Here is a 25,601-nt window from a genome sequence, read left to right as displayed (position 1 = left end):
CGAACTACCCGCAAGTGCTGGATTACTCACACAGGACAGTTTATTAGACGAATTAAACTTGTGAGGTAACGCAGCGCTGCTTCTTGGTACACTACAGGGATGGAAATTAGCACCCGCCACCAGCCAAATGCGGGTGATTTTGTGTTGTGGCGGGTAAACTCGCTTCACCTACCGGCCACCGTGGCGGGTAAATAAAAATAGCATACTCTTTCACCCGGACGGCGGACACTTTTAGAAGAGGCACACCTTCAAGCAAAAATGTGGCGTTACATCGCAGGCGTAGAGGTCTGCAGAGAAAACATCATGGTGCGTTCACACCAGACGAGAATAGAGCGTCTGGCGCGAGTGATTTCATTGTTAAAGGGATACTCCACCAGTTTTTCTTATTAAACTATGTTATTCCCTTAACTAAGACGAGTTGATACATACCTCTCTCGTCTCAGTGCGTGCACTATATCGCTCTGTATTGCCGCAAAACTATGTTAGCACTTAGCTTAGCCCATGCATTAAATATGGGCCAAGCAGAGAAGCGACCAAACACTTCCACGTTTTCCCTATGTAAACACAGTTACTCGAGTAGTGTAACTTGACCTGGGCTGGTGACACAAAATAAACCGTTGCGCTTTTCTAAGCGTTTAAAATTGATGACTATATTGTATGGCGGAATACCATAACAAGTGCTTTTGAGCACTTCGACTTGGCGCAATAATATCTTCACTCGTGAAAAGTCCTCTTACCGGCTCCCGCTTCCTCTCCCCCTCCCTCTGACATTTCCGTCAATACAACCAACGTGACTTTTACTACCTGTGCTATTAGCAAACTGCAGATCATTTGCAATGGCGGACTTTGTAGATGATTATGACTTCTTTGTAGAAGACCCAGAGCCATATCTGTTTGAACCCGAGTACACGGAGGAGGAATTAGCTCTTATGGACCGTGAGAGGCAAGAAAGATAATGATCCAGAACAGACCGGAGCTGGCGAAAGACCACGGGCAAACAGCAATTGGTGGTGCAAGTGTGACTGTTGCGAACAGATGCCGACCAAAATTGAGAGCCTGTGCTGTTTAGAATGCTAACTAAGCTAACTAGCTTCCAACAACCTGTTACTTCGTCAACTCCGCTCGAACTACTACTACCGGCGCATGTCACGTTGGTTGTATTGACGGAAATGTCAGAGGGAGGGGGAGAGGAAGCGGGAGCCGGTAAGAGGACTTTTCACGAGTGAAGATATTATTGCGCCAAGTCGAAGTGCTCAAAAGCACTTGTTATGGTATTCCGCCATACAATATAGTCATCAATTTTAAACGCTTAGAAAAGCGCAACGGTTTATTTTGTGTCACCAGCCCAGGTCAAGTTACACTACTCGAGTAACTGTGTTTACATAGGGAAAACGTGGAAGTGTTTGGTCGCTTCTCTGCTTGGCCCATATTTAATGCATGGGCTAAGCTAAGTGCTAACATAGTTTTGCGGCAATACAGAGCGATATAGTGCACGCACTGAGACGAGAGAGGTATGTATCAACTCGTCTTAGTTAAGGGAATAACATAGTTTAATAAGAAAAACTGGTGGAGTATCCCTTTAAGTCAATGCAAAGACGCGTTAGGCGCGTAAAAAATTCCTGCGGCGCGAATGAGGTGTAGAGCGCGCCGTGGTAGATGCGAATACGCCTCATTCGCGCGGCAAGTTCGAGCGTCTGACGCGTTCCGCGCGCATGATTTTATTGAGTGCTTTTGTGCATTCACGCGTTTGACGCGAATTCGCGTCTGCCGCCCGAGTTGAAAAATCTGAACTTTGGCGTCAATTCGCGCCGCGTTATCCAATCAGGAGCCTAGCTGCTGTCACGTGGTGAAGTATCTGGATGCTTCAATAAACTATTTTAAAGGCCTGATGTGGTTCTAATGCACAACAAAGCAAATATTTTATCACATAAAACTTGATTTCAATATATGAGACATATTCATTTTGTATTGAATGCTATTTATTCCATTTCATATCTAGATTATATTAAATATTATTCTAATGTAAAGGCAACCAACATACTATAGCTCATAAATCCGTGTCTGGAGAGTGTTGTGTGAGAGAGAAAAAAAAATCACAGGACAGGTTAATTACTTTTGGAGGCTGGCTCAATTTATCATCAAAACAAAAATAAATGACAGATTAGGTGGATGAGGCTGAGGGTGAGAGAAAGAGAAAATGTCAGTATTTCATTGAGACTTGAGATTAAATAAACTGCTTAAGTATTCTTGTAGTATTCATTTTCACATGCAGTTACACATTGTCGGTTAAAAACAAGAAAATGGCTGGTAAAAACATTGAGTGGCTGGTAGATTTTGAAATCCACCAGCCACAGTGGCCGGTGGACAAAAAAGTTAATTTCCATCCCTGGTACACTATCACACTAAACGGCATTTAAATGTGTGTTGAAAGTTATAATGTTATACTACGTGTTAGTTCGTTTGCTATACGAAACTAGCAGCAAGCTAGATCAACATTAGAATAACATACTGACCATATTCTAACATTTCATCATGTTGAGCTAACTGTATATAACATTGATTTGTTTTATGTACATTTGCTCACCTGTCTAATAAAGCTGTCAAGATGTGACCCGTGAAGCTCTGTCAAGTCCAAGTTTGTCGCGGACGTGGAGCTCTCGGCATCTCGAAAACGTCTCGCTGATATTGATCCTCATTTTAGTTCTCCTTGTTTGTCCCAAAGTCTGCCTGCCATGGTCTATGTTTGAAAGAAACAAGAACTGCATGCCGCTAAACGTTACGCACTACGCATTTGTCCACGTCTGTCGCCATGGTTACGTCATGGCTATGGCAGTATGAACGGAAACCGAGGATAGCGCGGATATTGCGTCATTGACAGGCGACATTTTTTTCCGGGACGGCCACTTATTTAAAATTGGAATTTCTCTGAAATAAAAAATCTTTGGAGACTTTTGGGATATTGTAAGTACACAACTGCAGGAAATATATCACACTGTGCAAGTGATTTTTGGATATTTTATTACAAAATTCTTACATATTGTACCTTTAAGTAGCACTTCCTTAAAGATCAATTTAAGGGATTAAATAATGTTTGACTCATACTTTATCTAAACTTCCCCAAAAGGTGTAGCCTAATTTCGGGCTTGTAGTCTGTTAGCCGGTGGTAACTATGATGAGCCTTTATTAGAAGCTAGTAGGGTAGGAAGTCCCCACAATGATTTAGAAGTAAGCATGTGTACAAGTCGTATTGAAATATGAGTGCTATCTGATCAGATAGCACATGCTACAGCTCATCACCTATAAAATGCCATAATCATACTGTCAGTCAGCGATGTAATAAACATATGCTGCTGTACCCAGATATTAAAATGCACCAATGAGCACTTGTGTTTTCAGATGTCGAGGGCTTCCAAAGGCTGTGTTTTGAGGGTGCATTCATACATGTGCAGTCATTTCCCCATGTTTTCACAGACAAGGCTTAAATGCATGTTTGAGCTGTCTTAACTGAAAGCAACTTGCACTGAGATATCTTAAAATATACCAGTGCCATTGTTTTGTCTCGAGATGTACACCAGTAATGTTTTTGCCTTTTTTATTTTTCAAAGGCACGTTTATAAAAGCTAATTAAATGCCCTAATTGAACTAAGGACTAATCCTGTCTTAATCTAAGCCCTGTATGTGAAACCGGGCCTTTGTGCTTTTGGTTTCATTAGGACAGGATATGGTTTTGTTGTCAGAGCTGGTTGAAACCCAAAACTTGTCACGCATTTACATTTTCTCTAGCACATAACTCGCCCTGGACCTAGAAAAATTGATTTTCTCATTTGTATTTTTTACAAATATTTACACAGAAACGTCAAATAACACATAATGTGAAATTTTAGACTAGAAAGACGCAGCTTGAAGTACTATTTTCTTGTAAAACAATGTATTTTTACAGTGTAGTTAGCAACTACCTAACATAGGTTACAAAATGGTTTCTGATTCTTCCTGTTTCTTTATATCATCTGTTAGGTAACACCAGCTTTATGACAATGTCTTGAGATTTTTTTATCAGCGTATTGCTTTGAACAAGACTTTTTAACTTTTCAGATCGTGAATTTGTGAGGGTTCACTTATGAAGCTAGATCTTGGATTTTTTGGGGGGGTTCTAAGACATATATCAGGATGTGGTGGGTGTCTTTTGGTGAGCTGTTGTGGCTTTGTGTCATTCTATTGCACGGAAAGCAGAACCGTGTGTCTCTGTCATGGTCTTAGAGCAAAAGCTTTCATCCTCCTCATTAGCATCACTAAAGCAGTGACAGAAATACTACTGCCAGCACCCCTGCCTGTTCACGCTCTCTCTCTCTCTCTTTCAGATGGCCTCACAGCGTTCTTTGCTGCTTCTCTGAAGATCCTTCTTTGCAGCTAAAGTCATATATCTCAGTATGGAAGAGCTCTGGACTGAAGCAGGGGAGAAGCAAGGATGAGAAAACTCTGACAGACAGACGACAGAGGAATTTAGCATTCGCACAGTCTTTTAGACCAAAATCATTTTGGACTATTTTTTTATTTTTACTGGAACGCTGAATGATGTTTCTGCTGGCTGTTCTGTGCGTGTTGTACGCCTGGAGTCCAGCAACGCTGATCGGTGGACAGGGACAGACATCGAATAACATACCTCGGAAAACAGTGCCAATGAATAGTAAGTGTAATTTATGACAATTATGTTTGGACATTTTACCAATTTTAAACCACATCAATCTTAATAATTACTAATGATTTTGTATGTAATCATTTACAAGTGATATATAATTATTAACTAGGGCTGGAAGTTCAGATGTGCATAATTATTAAAGGATTAGTTCACTTTAAAAAAAACTTTTGCTGATAATTTACTCACCCCCATGTCATCCAAGATGTCCATGTCTTTCTTTCTTCAGTCGAAAAGAAATTAATGTTTTTGATGAAAACATTCCAGGATTTTTCTCCATATAATGGACTTCAATGGTAGCCAAACGGTTCAAGGTCTAAATGACCGTTTCAGTTCAGCTTCAAAGGGCTTTAAACGATACCAGACGATGAATAAGGGTCTTATCTAGAGAAACGATCTGTCATTTCAAAAATAAATAAAAAAAGTTAAAGTTTTATAGGCACAAATGCTCGCCTTGCGAACTCTCCTTTCGATCTCGTTCATCAAAATGAACGAATCTTTTTTCGAGTCATTGACTCGTTCATCAAAATGAACGAATCTTTTTTCGAGTCAATGACGAACAGTTCGAACAGGAGAGTTCGCAAGGCGAGCATTTGTGCCTATAAAACTTTAACTTTTTTATTTATTTTTGAAATGACCGATCGTTTCACTAGATAAGACCCTTATTCATCGTCTGGTATCGTTTAAAGCCCTTTGAAGCTGCACTGAAACGGTCATTTAGACCTTGAACCGTTTGGTGGCCAGCAAAGTGCATTATATGGAGAAAAATCCTGGAATGTTTTCATCAAAAACATTAATTTCTTTTCGACTGAAGAAAGAAAGACATGGACATCTTGGATGACATAGGGGTGAGTAAATTATCAGCAAAAGTTTTTTTAAAAGTGAACTAATCCTTTAAGCAGGTTTTCTTTTACAGGTAAAATGGCCAAAAAAAGAGATTTAACTCGCAATGAAGAGTCAGAAATTATTAAATGCCAATGAGATGGATGCAATACTATAGAAACTGTAAAGTTAAGGTGTGACCTTTGGTCAAGCATTGCTCATTGGTGCAGCAGGGTCACCACAAACAGGTTTAGAAGAAAAGGCGCATGTTAACTGCAAAAGAGTTTCTGTCGGTTTCACACTTAATTCTTCACCTTAATTCTCAGTCTCCAGAGCCACCATTTTTCAGAACTGCAAACTACCTGGAAATCTCCAGAAGTACAAGGTGTCAGGTTCTCATGACTTTGTTAAGTCATGAGACAAGGGATCCTGAAACATGACCCCCACTTGATAAAAATGACAAGTGTTGTGAAATAGTTTATGGACAGATAGGTTAACTCATGAGGTACCAGCACCAGTTCAAGTCAGACAACAGTGGCGATGGCGAAGAAGTCATGGTGTGAGCTGCTACTAACAATGAGCAAGACGGACCTTTAAGGGTAGGAGATCAACTCCCAAATCATGCTGCAGATTCTGGAAGATACATTCTTCAAACAGTGGTGCAAGAGGAAGCTGTTCTGGTCCATCAAGGGTCACTCTCAACCTATCTGTCTCTAAAGCCATTCAGTCTTCATGTATTTCACAACTCTTCAGCTAGTGTGGGTCATGTTTCAGGATTCTTTACCTTAGCAAAGTCTCTGAGAACCTGATACCTTGTACTTCTGGAGACTCCAGGTAGGGTGCAGTTCTAGAAAATGGTGGCACTGGAGACTAAAGGGTTTCTGATGGTTTCGCACCTAATTCTTAGTCTTTTGCAGTTAATATCTTTTCTTCACAACCTGTTTTTTGTGACCCTGCTGTCCCAAGGAGCGTTTATTGTCCAATGGTCAAATCTTAATTTTGCATTTCTATAGTATCACAGCCTTCTAATTGACTTTTAATAATTTCTCTTGAGTGTGAGTTAAATCTCTCTTTCTTACTTTTTTTGGTTCATTTACCTGTGAAAGAAAACATGCTTAATAATTATACACATCTGAATAGAAGGTGTTGTTCACTTCCAGCCCTCATTAACAATTATATTATATAATAAATGTATAGTACTTATTAAGATTGATGTGGTTTGGAAAGGTGCTTGAAATAAAAACATGATCAGAATATCGACTTGCATAATAATTATGCACGCACCGTATTTCTGTACATTTAAACCCCAACCGAGCAAGCCAAAGGTGACAGACGAGATACAGGACTACATTTCTTTGTTTTCAAACAACATTTAGTTGTTCTGTGTGTGACTTTTCCATTTTTGGCAAACGTTTGCAACTCCCACCCTTGACTGGGGCCTTCATTTGTTGCTAGGTAATGGAGGACGTTTGTTTCGCGAGGAGGGTTTTTGGAACTACACCACTATGCTTCTGCGGGAAGACCTCAACATGCTCATCCTGGGTGCCAGGGAAGCCATTTTTGCCCTCGATCTAGATGACATTACAGTCAAGAAGGCCATGGTGAGGTCTTAAATGTATAGTTACAAAAGCTTCCTTATGTTGTGATAAATTTGTTCACCAAGTCAGGTTCCCACGGGTCCTTGAAATCCTTGAAAGTTTGTGAATCTGAATTTTTTTTTTCAAGGCCCTGGAAAGTTTTTGGAAATAAACATACATAGATGCAGGTCCTTGAAAGTGCTTGAATTTATTTTGTGAAAGAAATTTTCTGGAAAAAATTCCATATAATGCCCTCCGTTCCGCTAATATGTTATTTTGCCAACACTTCGTAGCCTATGCATACTAGCTTGCTTGATTTACCTTAGTTACGCGCATTTATGCTTTACGTTAAGTGTTTCCAGCGTGAGGTACTTTGTTTTGTACGTTGCCATGACGTTCACTCGCCTAAAACTAACAATGTATCCTACAAGGTAACACAATGTAACCTTGCTCTCACTTGAATTTGAGGGTATTGGACCTGGAAAGTCCTTGAAAGGTCCTTGAATTTGAAGTTAACCAAGGTGTGGGAACCCTGTATCATTCTGCAATGATTTTTTTTACTGTAGTATACAGGGATGATGATAAGTTGTGTTTTTTCTACTCAGGTGAATTGGCCAGTCACAAAACAGCAGCAAAAAGACTGTTCCTATAAAGGAAAAGATGCTATGGTGAGTTTTCACATTTGAAATTCAATAAAACAGTTGCATTTTGGGCTCACATATATTGATATAGTATGTGTGTGTAAAAAAATTGTTTTGACAAATAATACCTTGCACCCGCTTTTATTGCGTCTTATTATCTGTCTTGCTATATATTAGCAGATACATTTTGATCACCTGAAGTGTATTCATTTATTGTAAATGCAGAGTATTCAGTTTATTAAAGTTTTAAGACATTCTTTGTCTGATAAAATGTTTAAAATGTACTTAAATTATATTCTCAAAATATAATTTATGGAATTATCTTTATTTTTTTTATAAATACATGTGTGTCATTGTATAGAGGCTGCGTGAATTTTATATGTTATGCAAATATCAAGGTAAAAAGATGTTTAAAGACTAAGCAACATGCAAGAAAGTACAGCCTGCATGTATTGATCATTTCAGCAGATATCGACAGATATAATCAAGTACTAAGTAAAAGCCAAAAACACCCGCTAGAACTTATTTATTCGAAGAATACACAGGAAAGGGAAGTATTTGGTTCTGCTTGGTTAGACATTGTGGTCAGAATTGAGAGCAGGTCTTTACTTACACAAAGATCACATCATTTATTTGTTTCTCATGGCAACATTGTTTGTTTTTTCTTTAGAATGACTGCAAAAACTATATCCGAATTCTTCATAAAAATAAAGATGGCAGTATGTATGTTTGTGGAACCAAAGCATTCAACCCATCCTGTGACAATATGGTGAGTCTCATCTATTGTATTCAGTGTTAGAGACTACAAACATAGAATGTGCAGAATACAGTGTTTTATGTGGGTTTTTTTCACGTGTTATTCTTAGTCCTATGCAAATGGTCAGCTGAATTTAGCGAACAAGCAAGAAGATGGGAAGGGGAAATGTCCATTTGATCCTTTTCAACGATACACGTCTGAGATGGTTGGTACGTACTGGCTGTTTATTCATCATTTTGTCAGTTAAAAACAGATTAAGCACAATTGACAGTTCTACTGACACAATCATTTGGACTCATATGCAACTATCAACAAGTGTTAATTTAGTGCCAATAGTTTCCACATCATTTTTTTCTTGTTTTTTTGTCTCTTGCAGATGGAGCGTTATATACTGCCACTTCAATGAACTTCCGGGGCTCAGAGCCAGTTATGATGCGCAGCACGGACGAAATCATACGGACAGAGTTTGCAAGCACCTGGCTCAATGGTGAGATAACGGGCATGTCTAAACAAACCTTCAACCGCAGTGTGCTAAAGACCGTTAGAACACATTATAAAACTAATTGCAATACCTTGCAACACTCTGGCAAACACCACTCGCAATCATATTTTTTCATGTGGTTTTTACTGCCAAAAGACTATAATACATTTTTTTTTGTGGCTATTTTTTTAGCCAAAGAGTGTTAATAAGCTTGGATATAGTTATTTGTTAGCATGCCCATTCATTTCAATTGCAGAAAGTACACATCCTGAATGCTGAAATCTTTGCTTCATAAGCATTCATTCCCTGAAATTCTTTTTTTGCCAATTCATAGTTTTCAATCACGGAGAACTAGAGTGCAAAACATCCATAGATCTGCAGCATAGGTCTGTCAATTGTTCCATCTGTTTCAAGCCATGAATGTTTAGATCACCTCTTAAGAGAAGAGAAACAAAGATATGTGAAGAAACTGCAAGTTTCGGGAACTTGCAATCAATTTACAGAACCTGTTGCAGCATTTCAATCAGTATAAACAGCGGAACCTTCAAAAACACTTAATGTGAAAAACACTTAGCCCTAAGGCACTTAACACTAAGGCATGTTTATACTTTAATACTTAAATGTCCTAATTGAACTAAGGCCTAAACCAGGCTTAATCTAAACCCTGTCTGTGAAACCAGGCCTTAAAGTGGCTAATGTAATAAGACTGTGATATTAATAGATCAAATTAACTATACAGCTTATTATGCATACTACATAAAAGCAAGCAAGAACATAAGCCGAGTAAATGAGTGCAGTGTAAATGCTTAACATGAAACTTTATGCATTGCGGTCAAATTCTGGGTTCAGCTGCTTGTGAATAGAATGTTTTATTAATAAGGGTTAGTGGCTTAATGGATTAAGCCACATTAAGTATTTTCTTTATAATGGTTTTCTATGGGAAAACGCTTAACGTGCAAACTACGTTCATATTCTGGGCTCATCTGCTTGCCTTTTATAGTATGCATCATCAATAACCTTATACTGAATTTGATCTTTTAATATCACTGTCTTAGTACATTAGTACTTATATAATTACTGGCAGTCAGCAGAGGAAAGCCTTGTTTTGCCCACCAGGTGGGCATTACTGTAAGGGTGTGACATCACATAAAAACTTTCTACTTTTCAATTCTACTTTTCAATGGCAAGCAATGTAGAAACCTGCTTTTTCCTACATAATAGTGTTATCTACTATCGGGGGTTAACCGTTGAAAAACCTATTGCTAATGCAAAAATCTAACCAGCCAATCATGTGACAGCAACCCAATGTATAAAAGTATGCAGACATGGTTAGTGGTTCATTTGTTGTTAAAAAATTATTCTTTAACCGTAGAGTGATTGTTGGTGCCAGACAGGGGGGTTTGAGTGTCTGCTAAACTCAGTCATTTAAAGAAAATGGTGCGAAACACACAGTTCTGTGGGTGAAAACACATTAAAGCTGACAGGAAGGTCATTGTAACTGAAATATGTTATTTATTTGCCATTTAAGAACCAAATTTTGTCTACATGGCCCACATCCCGGAGGGAGAATCGAGCCCAGAGGGCGACGACGACAAGATCTATCTGTTCTTCAGTGAGACCGCAGTGGAATATGATTCATACACCAAGGTGGACGTCTCTCGGGTGGCTCGCGTCTGCAAGGTAAACTCCCTTGGAGTCATTTCTATATGATTATGTTGCAGCATTTCCTATCTATACCTCACATATGACATCTATGCAAAATAATATACTTTTTTTCCACGCAGGGAGACTTGGGGGGGCAGAGGACGTTGCAAAAGAAGTGGACATCATTTCTAAAAGCGAGGCTTGACTGTCCCGTTCCAAACGTTAACCTGCCTCTTCTGGTCCAGGACATGTTCCACTTGTGCCAAAAAGATAACTGGACCACCTGCGTCTTTTATGGTGTTTTTACTCTACAATTGTAAGTTTGAGCTCTTTGATTTTGTTTAAAGCATATCTCAATTACTTGCACTCTCAAACCAAACTTTGAAAGATTCGATGCCACAAACCATTGAAACTGATGTGTCGTGTCTGATCGGCAGAGACTCCTCTCAATACTCTGCAGTGTGTGCATACAAAATTGAAGACGTCAAGACGGTGTTCTCAAAGAGCAAGTTTAAGGCTCCGTTTACCGTCGAGACGTCGTTTGTGAAGTGGGCGATGTACTCGACCGAACTACCTGACCCTCGACCTGGAGCAGTGAGTCTTCTGTTCAATAATTCGGTTCGGCACTCGTTCAATATTAATGGATACCAAAGTTCAGTAACTTTCCCTTTGCTTCTCACTAAAGTGCATTGATAATCATGCCAGAGAACAGGGCTTCACCCAAACCCTGGATCTGCCGGACAAAACGTTGCAGTTCGTTAAAGAAAAGCCTCTGATGGACCAGGCCGTCTCGCCCATTGGAAAGCAAGCCCTGCTGGTGAAGAGAGGCACTGCTTTCACTAGAATTGTGGTGGCCACAGCGACTGCCTTGAACGGGAGCAACTATCACGTCATGCTCATTGGCACAAGTAAAGATGCCTTTATGTTAATCTTGTTTTTGGGGGTTTTTTTTGTAAACCCTCAAAAGAAAATATGTTATAAAAAATTTGATTAATTGTCAGAAAAATGTATGCACAATCATTTATTTTTTTGTGATGTTCACCCAATGATTTTTCTGTCTACACCATTACTAATACAGATAATATAATTCTGTATTATGATATGATATTATATAATTTATTTGAATATATTCAAGCCATTTAATGGCATCTTCAGCTGTGTAAGTGTGTTTAACTGAGATTGTTGTCTTGTCTTCCGCGTTGTGTTCGGTTCTGTTATGTATCAGAGAGCGGTTCAGTGCTGAAAGCTGTGAATTATGATGGAGAGATGGTTATTATGGAAGAGATTCAGGTATTTGAGCCCTCAGAGCCCGTCAAGATACTGCGACTTTCCAACACCAAGGTAGAAAAGCTGATCAATTTGTTTATTTCTCACTTAGCAACAATATGAGCTGTGTTTATTTCTCACTTAGCAACATCATGAGCTGTGTTTGTCGTGAAATGTTATACTCTGTTTCTGTCAGCAAAGCTAACTTGGTAAAACAACAATGCCAAAGTCATGGGTTGAATGGCATTCTAAGTCAAATCTTAAATAGCAGTTAACAATTATTTTCTGTATACACTAATGTTCAAAAGTTTAAGGTCTGTAAAATATTTTTTTGAAAGAGGTCACTAATGTTCACCAAGGCTGCATTTTTTTATTAGAAATACAGTAAAATTATGAAATATAATACTATTATATAACAGTAATATTATTACAAAAAAACTGTTTTCTATTTGAATACATTGTGAAATGTAATTTATTCCTGTGATGCAAAGCTGAATTTTCAGCATCATTACTCCAGTCTTCAGTGTCACATGATCCTTCAGAGATCATTCTACTATGCTGATTTGCTGCTTAAATTACATTTATTATTATTATCAACGTTGAAAACAGTGGTACTTCATATTTTTGTGAAAACTGTGATACATTATTTGATGAACAGAATTATAAATAGCAATTAACAAAATAAAACAAAATAACAATATTTTTAATTTATACAATTCATACAATTGAATGCATCCTTGTTGAATAAAAGTTCATTTCTTTAAAAATATATATTACTGACTGACCTTAAACTTTTAAATGGTGCTGTGTCGGACATGTGTTGTTCTAAAGGATTATTTTGGGTTATGTATGTTCAGCTGGGACCAATCAAAATAATTGTAATCTCTATTATTGTCTATACTAGAGATGTTAAGTTATGTGTGATGTCATCCCAACAACAGCTGTACGTGGGTTCGGAGGTGGGCGTGGTGCAGCTGTCCATTAGTGAATGTGGGCGGTACCACACGTGTCTGGACTGCGTTCTGGCCAGGGATCCGTACTGTGGCTGGGACCTCAACACCGGCCGCTGCTCTACCATAGACAGCACACACAGAACCAGAACCAGGTCAAAAGACAAATATAATAAATATAATATAATATATGCATTATGGTGATGGAAATTTTACAGGAAATGTTTAATTGTCATAAAAATGAATCAAAAATTTGTTCTTAATGCAGAATGTGTTTGTACCAGTATATCTTTTTAAGTGATAATTTCGCACACCATTACAAATATTGATATTGGCATATTACTGATTGCTGTAATATTTTTTCTTCCACAGCACCGTGATTCAGAGTTTGAGTGACGGTGACGCCAGTCGATGTCCACCAATAGGTAATTGTAATACAGTATATCCCAAAATCTTTATACTGTATGTTTTGGTAGAATCTACATCTAGACCTTGTATTGCAGGTGGCAATAAGCCAGTCAACATCTTGGTTTTCCATGGCAATACCGTGAAGCTGTGGTGCCAGCCTTATTCCAACCTGGCAAAGGTTCACTGGCAGCTGAACGGACAGCCGATCGGACCGTCAAACACCTTCCAGATCCTCTCGGACAGCCTAATGATCTTCAACGCCTCCGCAGAAGCCAGCGGCCTCTACACCTGCAGTTCTGTCGAGGGGAAATACGAGGCCCAGCACGTAGCATATGATCTCAAAATGTGGTCAGGACCTGGGACTACAGCATCCCTCAGTGACGTTAAGGAAAAAGAGAACACCCTAGTGGCCATGGTGGTGATATTGTCGTTAATTCTAGCAATGCTAGTAATTTGGAACCTGTACAAAGGGCATTTACCTTTGCCATGTTGCCACAGTAGGGTAAAGGACACGACAAACAGGTGCGGAGACGAAAGCCTCTATGAAAACCAGGCTCAACAACATAAAGTAGTATCATCAACAGTGAACATGAACAGCAACAACAACCATCCAAACATCCAGAGGTGTTCCATCTCTAGAGAAACAGACAGACTCTCAACCACGGTTGGTTCCTCAGGTCAGATCTCATTGCGATATATAGATGATGAATCAGAGATCTGAGATCGTTGTTATGCACAGACTTGCTAATGCAGCTAATGTGATAGTTCATCTTTTAAATGCAGACCAAGCCCACGGGTGCTGGATCCTCTTTTGCACCTGCTAACTCGTGACTAAACTGCTGTTTTGACCCACTTTGTGTCCTTGATGAATTGCCTTTCATTCTAAATGCCACTGTTCAACCACCATATGCCAAATGTGGTGCCAAACATTTGGCATATGTTTCATATGAAAAAAAGAATATGAAGATACTGAACCAGACTTTTGAGCATAAAGCCTGTCCACATTGTAGCTTATACTGGCAAAGAACTGCTAAAGTCCCTTCAAAGTCAAATCACTTGGTGGCCATATTTGTGACGCCACTAGGCAGCTATTTCAATCATGCAAAACCAGCTTTAGTGTGCCAAACTGTTTGGCAATATTTCAAATCATATTTGTTGAGCTGCCTCATGATTTGTTGTTGCTTGCCTTTTAAAATGCGGATTGCATCATGTAAGAGGAATTCCAAGCTGAGCCAAGTATCTTACGAGCACCTCCCGAGCTCCAGAACACATCGAAAACATTTGGGGAGTCGGTTTATAGGCTCTTCCTTATTCCCAAACCATACACAACTACATCACATAGGCTACTAGCAGCCATACAGCATGTATATCTATAGCTATAGCAGTAAATACCCTGTACCCACACTATTATAATACGTCTTTAGGAACGGCCCACTTAGACAGGAAATGATCATCTTATCATGTACCTACACAAGCGACCAACCACACGTGTGCTTTATAAAATAGATTACATCACAATATGAAAAATAACGCAGGAGTATCCACAAACGGTTCCTCAGAAATCAGTAAAACCATGTAAAGAGTTAGGGGTCGGTCACACAGAACGCCTTTTGCATTACACCGCACTTTTTTGTTGTTGCTTTTTTCTATGTTAGCATGCTATAGAAGGATGTCTTTGAACGTAGCGCTAACATCTTTTGCTGCATCTTGCGCATGACAAATGCGGTACTCATGTTAAAAGAAAACACATTCTGTGTGAATGGCCTCTCAGTGATAAGAATTGCATCCTGTCCTAAATGAATAAATACTGATTATTTCACAGGCCTAAAGGGCGATTAACACAGAACGCATTTTTGCAAGGGCTGTGCAGTGGAATAAAAAATTAAAAAGCGCAAGCGCAATGGTCAAACACGTGAGTCTAAGTTTAAGGACAAGTTTAAATAGAAAAACTGAAAATTAGTGCAGTGGAATAAGTATTTCGTGTGAACGGCCCCTAACAAGGCCAAAAATACTGTTCTGCTAATAAATATATACTTTACTTGCTAGTAAGTGCCGCAAACAAACTGAATCAAATCCAGTTATCATTTATTAACTCAGAATCTTGTAAATATGATTTTTTTTTTTTTTTCAGGTCAGCTGATAAAAAAACATTAGCCCTGAAGTCTGAGACAAGAGACTATTTTGATTCTATTTCAGGACAATTGTATTGGTTGTTTTCCTGTTTTAGGGGCAGGGGCACCTTTCGGGGGTTAAAAAATGATGTCTTGTTAAAACCTGCAGTGTGTGTTGCAACAAACCCATGTATGTTGCCTTTAAAGGAAATTCCACATGGACAAGAATGAACTTCCTGTATCTTCAGGATGCCAAGACAAGTGTCAAATGACTGCATCTTAGTCAAAGTTTAACGCAGCTAATGTTACATGTTTGTTTATATATATATATGAATGTACAGCAGAGACTTGTTTTAGATGCTAACAATATTTTTAATTTTTGTACTTTAAATGCTGTAAAATGCCTTTTGCCAATGAAAAACAAAAATAAAAAAATGAGCACAAAAAAAGTTGGCAAACAACCTTTAATGTAACATCTCAAAGACAAATAGAAAAAGAATAACAATTTTAAGGTACAAACAACTGACATGGTTTAAAAAGGAATAAAAATTTAAGCAAAGTGCCTGCAAAACAGAGAATGTCAAGGTCAAGTACACGTATGTAGGTCCTACCCCTTTGAAAAACTGGTTTTCCACTAACGGGGGATGTGTGTGGCATCAATAAACAGAGTTTGTACTTGTATTTTTAGATTTACAGCATTTGAAAATAAACGTTCAGTGTTCTCTATAATCAACACTTGGCTTATATGAATCAAACGCCAGCAGGTCGTCCTCTTCACCGCCTGTAACGGTACCGCTTAAAGTGGAACCACAGCTGAAAGATTCCATTGGCGAACTGGCAGCGGAAGCCATGGCGATGGGAATACTCCCATTCACGGTTCACGATCTTGAAGGCGATGTCCTCGTACGGCGGTCCGGCGTGGAAGCGCAGAATTCCAAAGTCTTTGTTGTCGGGACTGGGCTCGAGGAAGTACTGTGGAGTTGAGCGTTTGTCGATGAGATCGGGGTAGAAGATGTTGAACTTGTAGCCCTGGACGATCTTGGGCGGCGGGTTGTCGAAGTCGTAATGCGTCTGGTTGTATTTGTTCCACTCGAAGCCGGTGTGAACGCGGTTGAAGAAGCGGGGCTTGCGCGGGCGGTATTTGTCGGCCCACAGGTACATTTTTCCAGTCAAAGGCATTTCGACACTGAACTGGGCCTCGTCGCCGCTCATTCCCTCTTTAGCGCGACGCACAAATGCATCCTCCGCACTTTCGTTTGCATCACCTGTTCAAGAAAAAGACAAAAGTTTTAGCATGAATAAATCTTAACAGAAGGCAAATGTGAACTCTTAATAAGCTAGTTTTATTTTCCTATCAGTTAAGAATCTTTACAGTCACATAGGCTGCATTTACACTGCAGGTCTTGATGCCCAAATCTGATTTTCTGACTATATCCGATTTTTTTGACGACCCGCTTACATCATATTTTAAAAGTGACCCGTATCCGATTTTTGCATTTACACTATACACTCCTGAAACTACCAAATGTAGACGTTCTGACCCAGAAAGGGAAGTAAAACAGCACGAAATACAATGGATGCAGATGCGAATAAAATTATCCAGTGTTTTGCTTTCCACAATATTTTTAAAAGTCATTAAGCTTTTTATCTTACGGTGGCACTGTAGCCACGAGTGCTTAAAACCGTGCCTCCCCATATCTCGTGAAATGTCTTCAAACACGGATTTATTTCTGTAACAACCCTGCATTTTTGCCTGCACTGTCTCTTCGCCCCAAACACTCAAAAGACATGAAACCTCCCCATTGCTCTATCCTTCGTCCTCCATCGCGCCTATAATAAGTCATGTGATCTCAGTGGTGTCCACCTGAGTTGACGTCACTTTTTTAATGACGTACGACTTGCATTTACTGGGGAATATCCGATTTGTCTGCTTACATGGCACACGCAAATGCACGTATCCGATTCATATCCGATTTATTACCACATATGAGTGAGGCCTGAATCCGATCTGAGAAAATCGAAAATGTTCCTGCTTACACGTTCACCGGTCATATCCGATCTGTGCCACATGAGAGGAAACAATCGGATTTGGGTCACTTGAACCATGCAGCGTAAATGGGGCCTTATTTTACAACTTTGTCGAATTTTTAATTCCAGTTGGCTGAATTTACGCTTTTATTCACATTTAAACACTGATCAGCGAACATATACAGACGCTCATTTGAACCTGCTTGACGAGTGAGAACAAACCTTTTTGGTTTTAGCTGAAGCTCAAACGCACGCCTCGTAACATTTTATTTTCAGAAAATTTGGACTAAACCGCTCAATTCATATGGATTAGTTTTATGATCTCTCTATGAACTTTTTGAACTGTCAAAGTGTCATTTGTAGCTTCATTCATAGCTGTCAATGGAGGGACAGAAATCTCTCAGATTTCATCAAAAAGATCTTCATTTGTGTTCCGAAGATGAACGAAAATCTCACGGGTTTGGAATGACATGAGGGTGATTAATGACAGAATTAAAAAATGTTGGTGAACTATCCCTTTAAGGGAACATCAAAGAGTATGATACTTTGGGATGACAACCTGAAGATATCAAGTAAAACATGTTCTGTAACCATTAGTGAAGGCCATTAAGTGCCTCCCTGAGTCTATTTCCTGCTTTTCTGCTGTTTGTAACACCCACATAAAATGTAAACAATTTTTAAAAATCTTTCTACATATTTTTACCACCCTCACAAATTCAAAGTGGCCTGTACAGAGGCAGGGTGGGACATAATGCGCCTCCCAGTGGCAGAAGTTGAAATTACATGCAATTTCACATGTTGCCTTTTCTAAGCACCCAGTGTGCAGGAATTATTTATTTATTTATTTATTTATTTATTTAAAGCTACAAAAAAAGAGTGGGAAGATAGATCAGGAAGCCAAAGAAATAACGTTGCTCTGGCCCAAAATAATCTTCCAAACAATGAAAGTGCAGGCTTATTTTCAACTTTAAACGTTCACATTTGACTGTTTTTCCTGATCCAATTCTGGTAGTGAAACGTTATAGCATGTGGTGTGTGTAACGTCACTATGGTCTATGATGCGATACGCACCTGTCACCTGCAGCTGTCTCCGGGCCAGCAGGAGTCTCTGCAGGTCCTCCTCCACCTTCATGATGTGTGTGTCCAGCGGTAACTCGGAGGGCTGGAGGAGTGTGGGACTGTAGCGGCCCGAGTCGTACTCAGCCTGACTCTGCTGGATCAAATCCTCCTCTGTTAACACGGACTCCGCGGCTTCATCTTTCTCTCCCTCCTCTCCATCTCCCTTCTTCTCCTCAGGACTGCTTCTTCCTGACCGCTCACCCTCTTCTCCATCCTTCCTCTTGGTCTGTCTGCCCTGCTCTTTCTCCAAGTGGACACCTTGCTGAGAGCTGCCCGCTTCTTCGTCTGCAGACTCTGCCTCTCTAGGGCTAATGGGTAACAGAATGGACAAATCAAACGTGTGGAATGCAATTCTTTTTATTGAATTTTTCTGACTTTTTAAAAAAAAATAGTTTATTTTATTTGTGATTAGATCATTATGTTTTATATATATATATATATATATATATATATATATATATATATATATATATATATATATTATAGTGCAATTTCAGGTTTTGACATATTTTAGAGCTATTTTAGAACCAGAATTTTCAGTTATTTAGAGCTGAGTAACTAGATAATTGTATCCATGATATTTTCAGGCCCAAATTTATTAATTATAATACAAATTCCAGGTTATTTCCAGGTTTTTCTATCATCATGGAAACCCAGGAATATTAGCATACTTTTAGTAAGAAGTACATAATGTATAATGCATACTATTTATAAAATAAAAAGTTTTCAGAATGCAACAATAATCATTTAAAATTGTAGTAAACTACTTAGTTATGTGACCTCACAAAGTTGCATGTTTAATTAAGCAGATTGAGTTTATTTCCATCTTAAAAAATACAGTTATATAGCATTTTTCTCCAGTTCAAATTAGTCTCTTTAAAAAAATAGCACATGTAAGTCTGAAGGTTCAGGTAGAAATGAAATCACTCACATGGGCCGCTCGTTCTCTGGCTCCTCTTTGATGATGGGGAAAAGCGGTTCACTCTCCACACCCTGTTCCTGCTTGAGTTTATACAGCTTCTGCCGCAGGACGTCCTGATGGCGCTCTCTCAGCCTTCACAAACACACACAGGCCCTTATTTTAAGACATTGCTGAATGCTAAAAACCTCCAAGATCCCCATGAGAGTTGTGCTGGGATACGCACCTGGCCCGTGCCATGTAGACCCGCACCTGCTGCAGGAGACTCTCCCAGTAGCCGATGTCCAGGTTGGAGCCTCCGGCCTGGATCTTACTCTCGATGTTCATATAAAGAGCCTGAAGCTGACTGTAAGTCTTCCCTTTAAACACACTCTGCACATCTGTGCTGACAGATGTGTTAATGCCCTCACGCCGGTCACCTGAATCAAACACCAAAATCAGAGATGGATGACTTTCATTACTGAATATACTACATTATGAGAAGTGTTGTAGAAAACTATATAACCTCACAGATTTCATATAACATATTTCATGTGCACTGTTACGTGAATTTGTAGATTTCAAATGAGTTCACTGCCGTTATTTAGAGAGAACTGTAGCTAGTGGCCAAAAGTGATGGTTGGACTAGGAAAATTAACATCTTCACACTTTATTCAAATATTATTCAAAACGATTTTGTAAGCATATTGCTTAGGTGTGCTTGGAGTCAATCATTTTATTTGTGATATGAAACGTGACAATTTTGGGCCAGGCTGACATACAAAGAAATTATGAACATGCAAAAGCCAAGCGAGAACCAATGAATATTAATAACTGATTGTTGTAGTCCACATATGCTTTTTCCTGTGAGCTTTTTTGTTTTTGCATAGTAAAATAAAACCTGTAGTTGTAGTTAACCCCTTTTTTGCCAAATAATTTTGTCAGATAAATACCTTAACCAGTTTAGTGTTATTACAATAATTGCAAATATAAAATATTGTCCATGTATTTTGATGGTTTAATCGAACTTGCAGGGTCATTACAAATATTTGTCCACTGTTGTATGAAAAACTATAATAATAATAATAATGACAAATAAATTATGAATAAACTATAATACAATAAAAAATATACACTACAATTCAAAAGTTTGGGATTAGTATGTTTTTTTAAGTAAGTCTCTTTTGCTCACCAAGGCTGCATTTATTTGATCAAAAATACTGTAATGTTGTTAATATTACTATAATTTAAAATACCTTTTCTATTTGAATAAAAAAATTAATTAATTCCTGTGATCAAAGCTAAATGTTCAGCATCGTTACTCATGTCTTCAGTGTGACATGATCCTTAAGAAATCATTCTAATATGATGATTTTATGCTCAAGAAATATTTCTGATTATTATCAATGTTTAAAACAGTTGTGCTGCTTAATATTTGTGTGGAAAGGTAACCTTGATACCTTTTCTTCAGGATTCTTTGACGAATAGAAAGATCAAAAGAACAGTATTTATTTGAAATAGAAATCTTTTGTAACATTATAAAAGCTTTTATTGCTACTTTTGATCAATCTAATGCATCTTTGCTAACTCCTTAAAAAAGACCCCAAACTTTTGAATAGTGGTGTAAATTCAGTCTTGAAAAAACTATACAAATTTATTGATAGCATAAATTAAAGTCACTACCGTACTAACATTTAGTGAACATTTATTTGATACAACATTTACTCTGAAATGAATCAAGTGTACAGTAAACAGGATGTAAATATGATAGCGAAGGTCATCACATCACCTGGCCCTTTCCCTGACGTCTCCATTTTGCGCAGTTTGCTGATTTCGTCTTCAGTAATGGTGGTCATGTCCCTCCAGAAATCCACGTTCTTCCCCTGTTCCAGCTCCATGTACACCTGCAGCCAGTAACATAGCGGGTAAAACTACGACTATGACCAAAATCACCATGGAAGTTGTGTAAGAAGTATGGTTACTTTACATCTTAATGTAATGTCTGAACCAATCAAGTGTTAAACGATTGTCTCTCTCTCTCTCTCACACACCTTGATGTCCTCCAGCAGGTCCTCCATGTCTGTGGCGGTGAGTCCGTTGAGGAAGGTGTACGGCTCATGCATCTCCACCGACAGATCATCATCTTCAGCGCTGATGTATTTAGCCAACAGGTCGATGGGTTTCGCTCGGCCGTCACGGATACGAATCTTAGATCTGAATCACAGAAACACGTCACAAATGATCCAATCACATGTATGCGTGTAGAAAAAGATTCGCCATCTGAAGAGCGTGACCTCAGTTTGGCCTGGTGCAGGTGAAAGTTGTCCTCCTGTTCCGCCCATGTTTTGAAATGTTCCGCCTCTTTCTCCCTCTGCAGCATCTCCAGCTCCTGCTCCCGCATGGACTTCTCCCGCTCTCGCTCCAGGCGCAGCTGCTTCACCTGAACACACAAGTCTCGCGCATTTACTTCAGTTTTTATTTCCCAAAAGCAATCTGGATGCACATTCAGACCTAAAAAGTAGTACAAAAATACAGAACAATTTATTATGAAAGAACATTTCATTAGGGAAATGAATCAATAGTTATGACTGAAAGTTCAATTCATATGTTGATTCTAGTTAACTAAACCAGTAGAAAAAAACTTCAGGTCCTTAAAATAACCTTTTTAAAAATTAAACTTATTGTATTTCAGCTAAAGACAAAACAACATTTCTTATTTCCATTCAGTTTAATTTGATAGACTAAACTGAGGGTGAAAATTAATAGAAACTATTTAGACATCTAAAAATGTATATTTTGTGTTTGGCACCTTCTGTAGTTCCCTGCGGTTTTCCTCCTGGATGTGTTTATTTCTCTCCTTCAGATTTTTTTCTGACAAGTGCCCGATGCCTTTCATCTCCAGAGCCTGAAAACACACACACACACACACACACACACACACACACACACACACACACACACACACACACACACACACACACACACACACACACACACACACACACACACACACACACACACACACACACAGCAGAAAAATGAACTTTATTTCTTTAGTCCTGACCAGACTTTCTCAAGCAACATCCCTGCAATATCAAGATGCATTTAGGTGTAACGGTACATCGTTATCAATCTATGACCAATCAAATGACTAACAATATTATGTAGCAATCAATATACATTTGAGATTTTTCTTAATGTCTTAATTTTTTTCATTACACAAGTCAATGATGAATGATCAACAGATGACTGATAAACTCATTAGTAATTAGTAATTGATTTTTTCTATAATTATTTATTGTACTTTTTTTTTTTTTTAAGTGTATTTTTTGTTGTAGATGTCCCAATTGGGATACAAGAGTTTTAGGATTTTCAGAGAGGAGTTCAATTGGTTGCATTTGTAAGTAAAAAATGCTGTCTGTGTAAAATAGGCACATAATAGGGCTGGGTAAAAAAATATTGATTCTCATTTTTATGAACTGATTCCAATTCTTACACCCCAAGAATCGATCTTTTAGTCTATCCTGTTTTCAGTTGATGAATGAACAGAACATTATAGCTCGCCTCCTATCCAATAACTAGCAATAAGATTTTTAAATTTGATAAGAAACAATGTCTCGGATTTCAAATTCTGTCAATTATATATGTAAAAATTCTAACAATACCGTTTTGGTACTCTTTAATGTGGCGTAACAGATCTGTTGCCTCCTCAGATCAAGCAAAGAGTTATGATGACAATTACCATTTATTTTAAATAAATAAATACACCATTTGTATTTAAAAAAACGAATTGGAGTCAAAACGTAATTGTGTAATTATAAAGTTAGTATTATAACTTTATTATACTAAAAAATGTCCTTTTAAGTGTTCTTTGTACACAAATCAGTCAATTTGAACCTTCATTATTATAGTAATGTAGTACCAACTAGTTCACAGCAGTTTTTTTTTGTTTTTTTAAAGAAAATTTGCTATGTAAAGTACCTGATATATCCAAAATAAACGATATCGAATCACAAGCTTGTGAATCGAAATCGAATCAAATTGTGAAATTTCAGTCAATAACCAGTCCTAGCACATAATATCATAATTGATATATCTATCACAGGCTCCTGAATCGTATCATGGCATGTTTTGAGGTAAATATTGTTTTGTTTCGTAACGAGATCAAAAGGTCACATTTCCACCCTTTCCTTCCATCTCTCTCACCTTCTGCCATTTGAAGGTGCCGAGCAGGTTGTTGTCCCCAAACGGATTGTCGGCGTTGGTGTAGCCCATGTACTCTTCACTCCAGCCCATCTTCTCTCTCTTCTTCCTCTCTTTGGCCTCTTTCTTGGCCAGACGCCTGGCTCTCTTCTCCTCTGGGGTCTCCAGCGCTTTCATCATCTCCTTCTTTTTCTTGGTCTCTTCTTTGGCAGTGGAGGGACCCTGTGCCGTCTTTCCCCCCTGATCAGAGTCGACGGAGGAGCAAGAGGAGCTCGAGGATCTGGATTCCGAGCGTCTACATCGGTCTCGTTCCCTCTCTTTACTCTGTCTCCTCCCTCTCTCCCGGCTGGGGCTCCTGCTCTGCCGTCGTCTCCTCTCTCGTTCGCGCTCCACGCTGGAGTCCGTGCTGGAGCGTGACAAGCTTCTACTCCTCCTCCTCCTGCTGCTGCCCTTTTCATCCTTGTGTTTCATCTTCATCTTATGTTTCTTATGGTCATTGTGATTATCACCTGAAGAGCTAAATCGATAAATATAAATAATAATAAAAAAAACAGTTAGAACACTTGCAATCACAATCAGGAGTTTTCAGTTCAGTTTCAGATCATCCTTGTATGAAGGACCCCCATTATAAAGTAGCCAATAGTCATGAAATCAAAATTGACAATTTTTGTGTTTTTTTTTATGGAATATTGCACTATTTGTTATAAATAATTTATCAGTGCACACTACAAATAATTATTCGTTTTATAATTCATGTGGCCTCATAATTTTTATTCAAAGTAACGTCCCCTCTCTCTTGCATCGGCATGTCTTCTCTGATGATGTTTATTGGCGCGAGGGCAGGGCAACCTGTCACTCACATGAAATCCAATTATCCACCAATAGCAATCCACAACCACCCAATCAACCGATAGACTAAATCAAGTCCCGCCCTACATTTTTTGATATACATCACAATGAAAAAGAAAAGTATATTACAACTTCCGTTTCATACCGACTTTGAAACTTAAAAGGCTAATACATGGCTTATTGTATAAAAGACTCAATTAAAACTGTTAAAAATCCTCATAAATGTCTAAAATATTATTTGAAAAATATTTCGTTTCTATTATCCCTCATAATCCTTTTAAGTATACCATTTTAACTAATTTATTATTTTCTTCAACTTATTACTTTATAGCAATTGTATTTTTTTAATAGCCTTTGTGTTATTACTTTTTTCCTTGAACTTGAATTTCCATGATAAATAAAACGTGCTATATACACTATACAAATGAAATGAGTTATATATAATTCGCCTTGGCTTGCCTATTACGTTACATTATTACGTCTTTCCACTCGTCGTTGCTATACTATTTGATGTCACTTCAACTTGTTTTTACACTGTTTTTTTTCCAAACTTTTCCACGTACCCCCTCTAACGGACAAACTGAAATTCCTACAGAATAGTTTGATTATTTGTGTCAAAGTACCTGTCTCTGTCTTTTGATCTTCCGTGTGATCGTGCTCTTCTGTCTCTGTGATCGCGGTCAGACTCGCTGGAGTGGCCGGACTCTCTGCCTCTGTGTCGGCTCGGGCCTGCGGAACCTCCGCTGCTCCTGGAGCCGCCGCTGTCAGACCGCCTTCGTCTGCGAGAACCCTTCACAGGAGAGCGGTTCCGACTTCGTCTGTCCTCTGGCGAGCGGACATGTCTGCGGGATCTTTCTTGAGAGCAAGACCGCGATCGGCTCCTACGATGCTTCTTCGACCCCATGTTTTCAGGTCCTGACCGCGCCGCGTCGCGTAAATAGGTAATGTTAGATAGATAATGTTGCCAATACTTATATATCTCAAATCAATCCTGTCATAATCTTTCAGATGAAATAATAAATATTATCTATATATATTGGGAAATATATTTTTATTATTATTCAAGCTTTATATAAATATTCGTATAATTTCAAGCAGGCGATATATAGAGCTCCTCAATCTGAGGTCCTGTTTGATGCGGAATGTTGACGGCT

At 38.6% G+C, this 25,601-nt stretch overlaps 2 protein-coding genes across 3 annotated transcripts; one reads left to right on the top strand and one right to left on the bottom strand.

The window, feature by feature from the left end:
- The first annotated feature begins 4,163 nt into the window (after nucleotides 1–4,163).
- Nucleotides 4,164–14,485, top strand: sema4e (semaphorin 4e). The gene is made up of 14 exons (XM_056253447.1): nucleotides 4,164–4,684; nucleotides 6,971–7,116; nucleotides 7,698–7,760; nucleotides 8,404–8,502; nucleotides 8,600–8,699; nucleotides 8,867–8,977; nucleotides 10,500–10,651; nucleotides 10,756–10,931; nucleotides 11,053–11,209; nucleotides 11,301–11,523; nucleotides 11,841–11,956; nucleotides 12,823–12,986; nucleotides 13,204–13,256; nucleotides 13,335–14,485. The coding sequence occupies exons 1-14, from the start codon at nucleotides 4,570–4,572 to the stop codon at nucleotides 13,958–13,960; spliced, it is 2,301 nt and encodes a 766-aa protein (XP_056109422.1). The 5' UTR covers nucleotides 4,164–4,569; the 3' UTR covers nucleotides 13,961–14,485.
- A 1,377-nt stretch (nucleotides 14,486–15,862) lies between these two features.
- Nucleotides 15,863–25,374, bottom strand: cactin. 2 transcript variants are annotated; one of them, XM_056253446.1, is made up of 10 exons: nucleotides 25,071–25,374; nucleotides 23,602–24,115; nucleotides 22,205–22,300; nucleotides 21,690–21,835; nucleotides 21,447–21,609; nucleotides 21,185–21,299; nucleotides 19,643–19,835; nucleotides 19,429–19,551; nucleotides 18,450–18,805; nucleotides 15,863–16,615 (listed from the first exon to the last, which is right to left on the bottom strand). In XM_056253446.1, exons 1-10 carry the CDS (start codon nucleotides 25,349–25,351, stop codon nucleotides 16,125–16,127), a joined length of 2,478 nt encoding a protein of 825 aa, XP_056109421.1. In that variant the 5' UTR covers nucleotides 25,352–25,374; the 3' UTR covers nucleotides 15,863–16,124. The 2 variants fall into 2 exon arrangements, with proteins under 2 accessions (XP_056109421.1, XP_056109420.1); XM_056253445.1 differs by having other exon boundaries at nucleotides 18,450–18,813; nucleotides 19,434–19,551.
- Nucleotides 25,375–25,601: the final 227 nt, after the last annotated feature.

This window comes from Rhinichthys klamathensis, unplaced genomic scaffold (genome assembly GCF_029890125.1).
Source record: "Rhinichthys klamathensis goyatoka isolate OS25496 unplaced genomic scaffold, OSU_Roscu_1.1 h1tg000105l_1, whole genome shotgun sequence".
In the NCBI taxonomy this organism is placed as follows: Eukaryota; Metazoa; Chordata; class Actinopteri; order Cypriniformes; family Leuciscidae; genus Rhinichthys; species Rhinichthys klamathensis.
The sequence above is the reverse complement of the archived record's forward strand: the minus strand, read 5'-3'. Positions and strand labels throughout refer to the sequence as shown.

What these genes read in the sequence shown, in the direction of transcription:
- sema4e (XM_056253447.1), top strand. Translation starts at nt 4,570, where the DNA reads ATGATGTTTCTGCTGGCTGTTCTGTGCGTGTTGTACGCCTGGAGTCCA. An exon ending in ACCCATCCTGTGACAATATG is followed by an intron (nt 8,503 to 8,599) that starts GTGAGTCTCATC and finishes TGTTATTCTTAG; the next exon opens with TCCTATGCAAATGGTCAGCT. An exon ending in ACACACAGAACCAGAACCAG is followed by an intron (nt 12,987 to 13,203) that starts GTCAAAAGACAA and finishes TTTCTTCCACAG; the next exon opens with CACCGTGATTCAGAGTTTGA.
- cactin (XM_056253445.1), bottom strand. Translation starts at nt 25,351, where the DNA reads ATGGGGTCGAAGAAGCATCGTAGGAGCCGATCGCGGTCTTGCTCTCAA. An exon ending in GCACCTTCAAATGGCAGAAG is followed by an intron (nt 22,301 to 23,601) that starts GTGAGAGAGATG and finishes GTGTGTTTTCAG; the next exon opens with GCTCTGGAGATGAAAGGCAT. An exon ending in AGGAGCCAGAGAACGAGCGG is followed by an intron (nt 18,814 to 19,433) that starts CCCATGTGAGTG and finishes TCCATTCTGTTA; the next exon opens with CCCATTAGCCCTAGAGAGGC.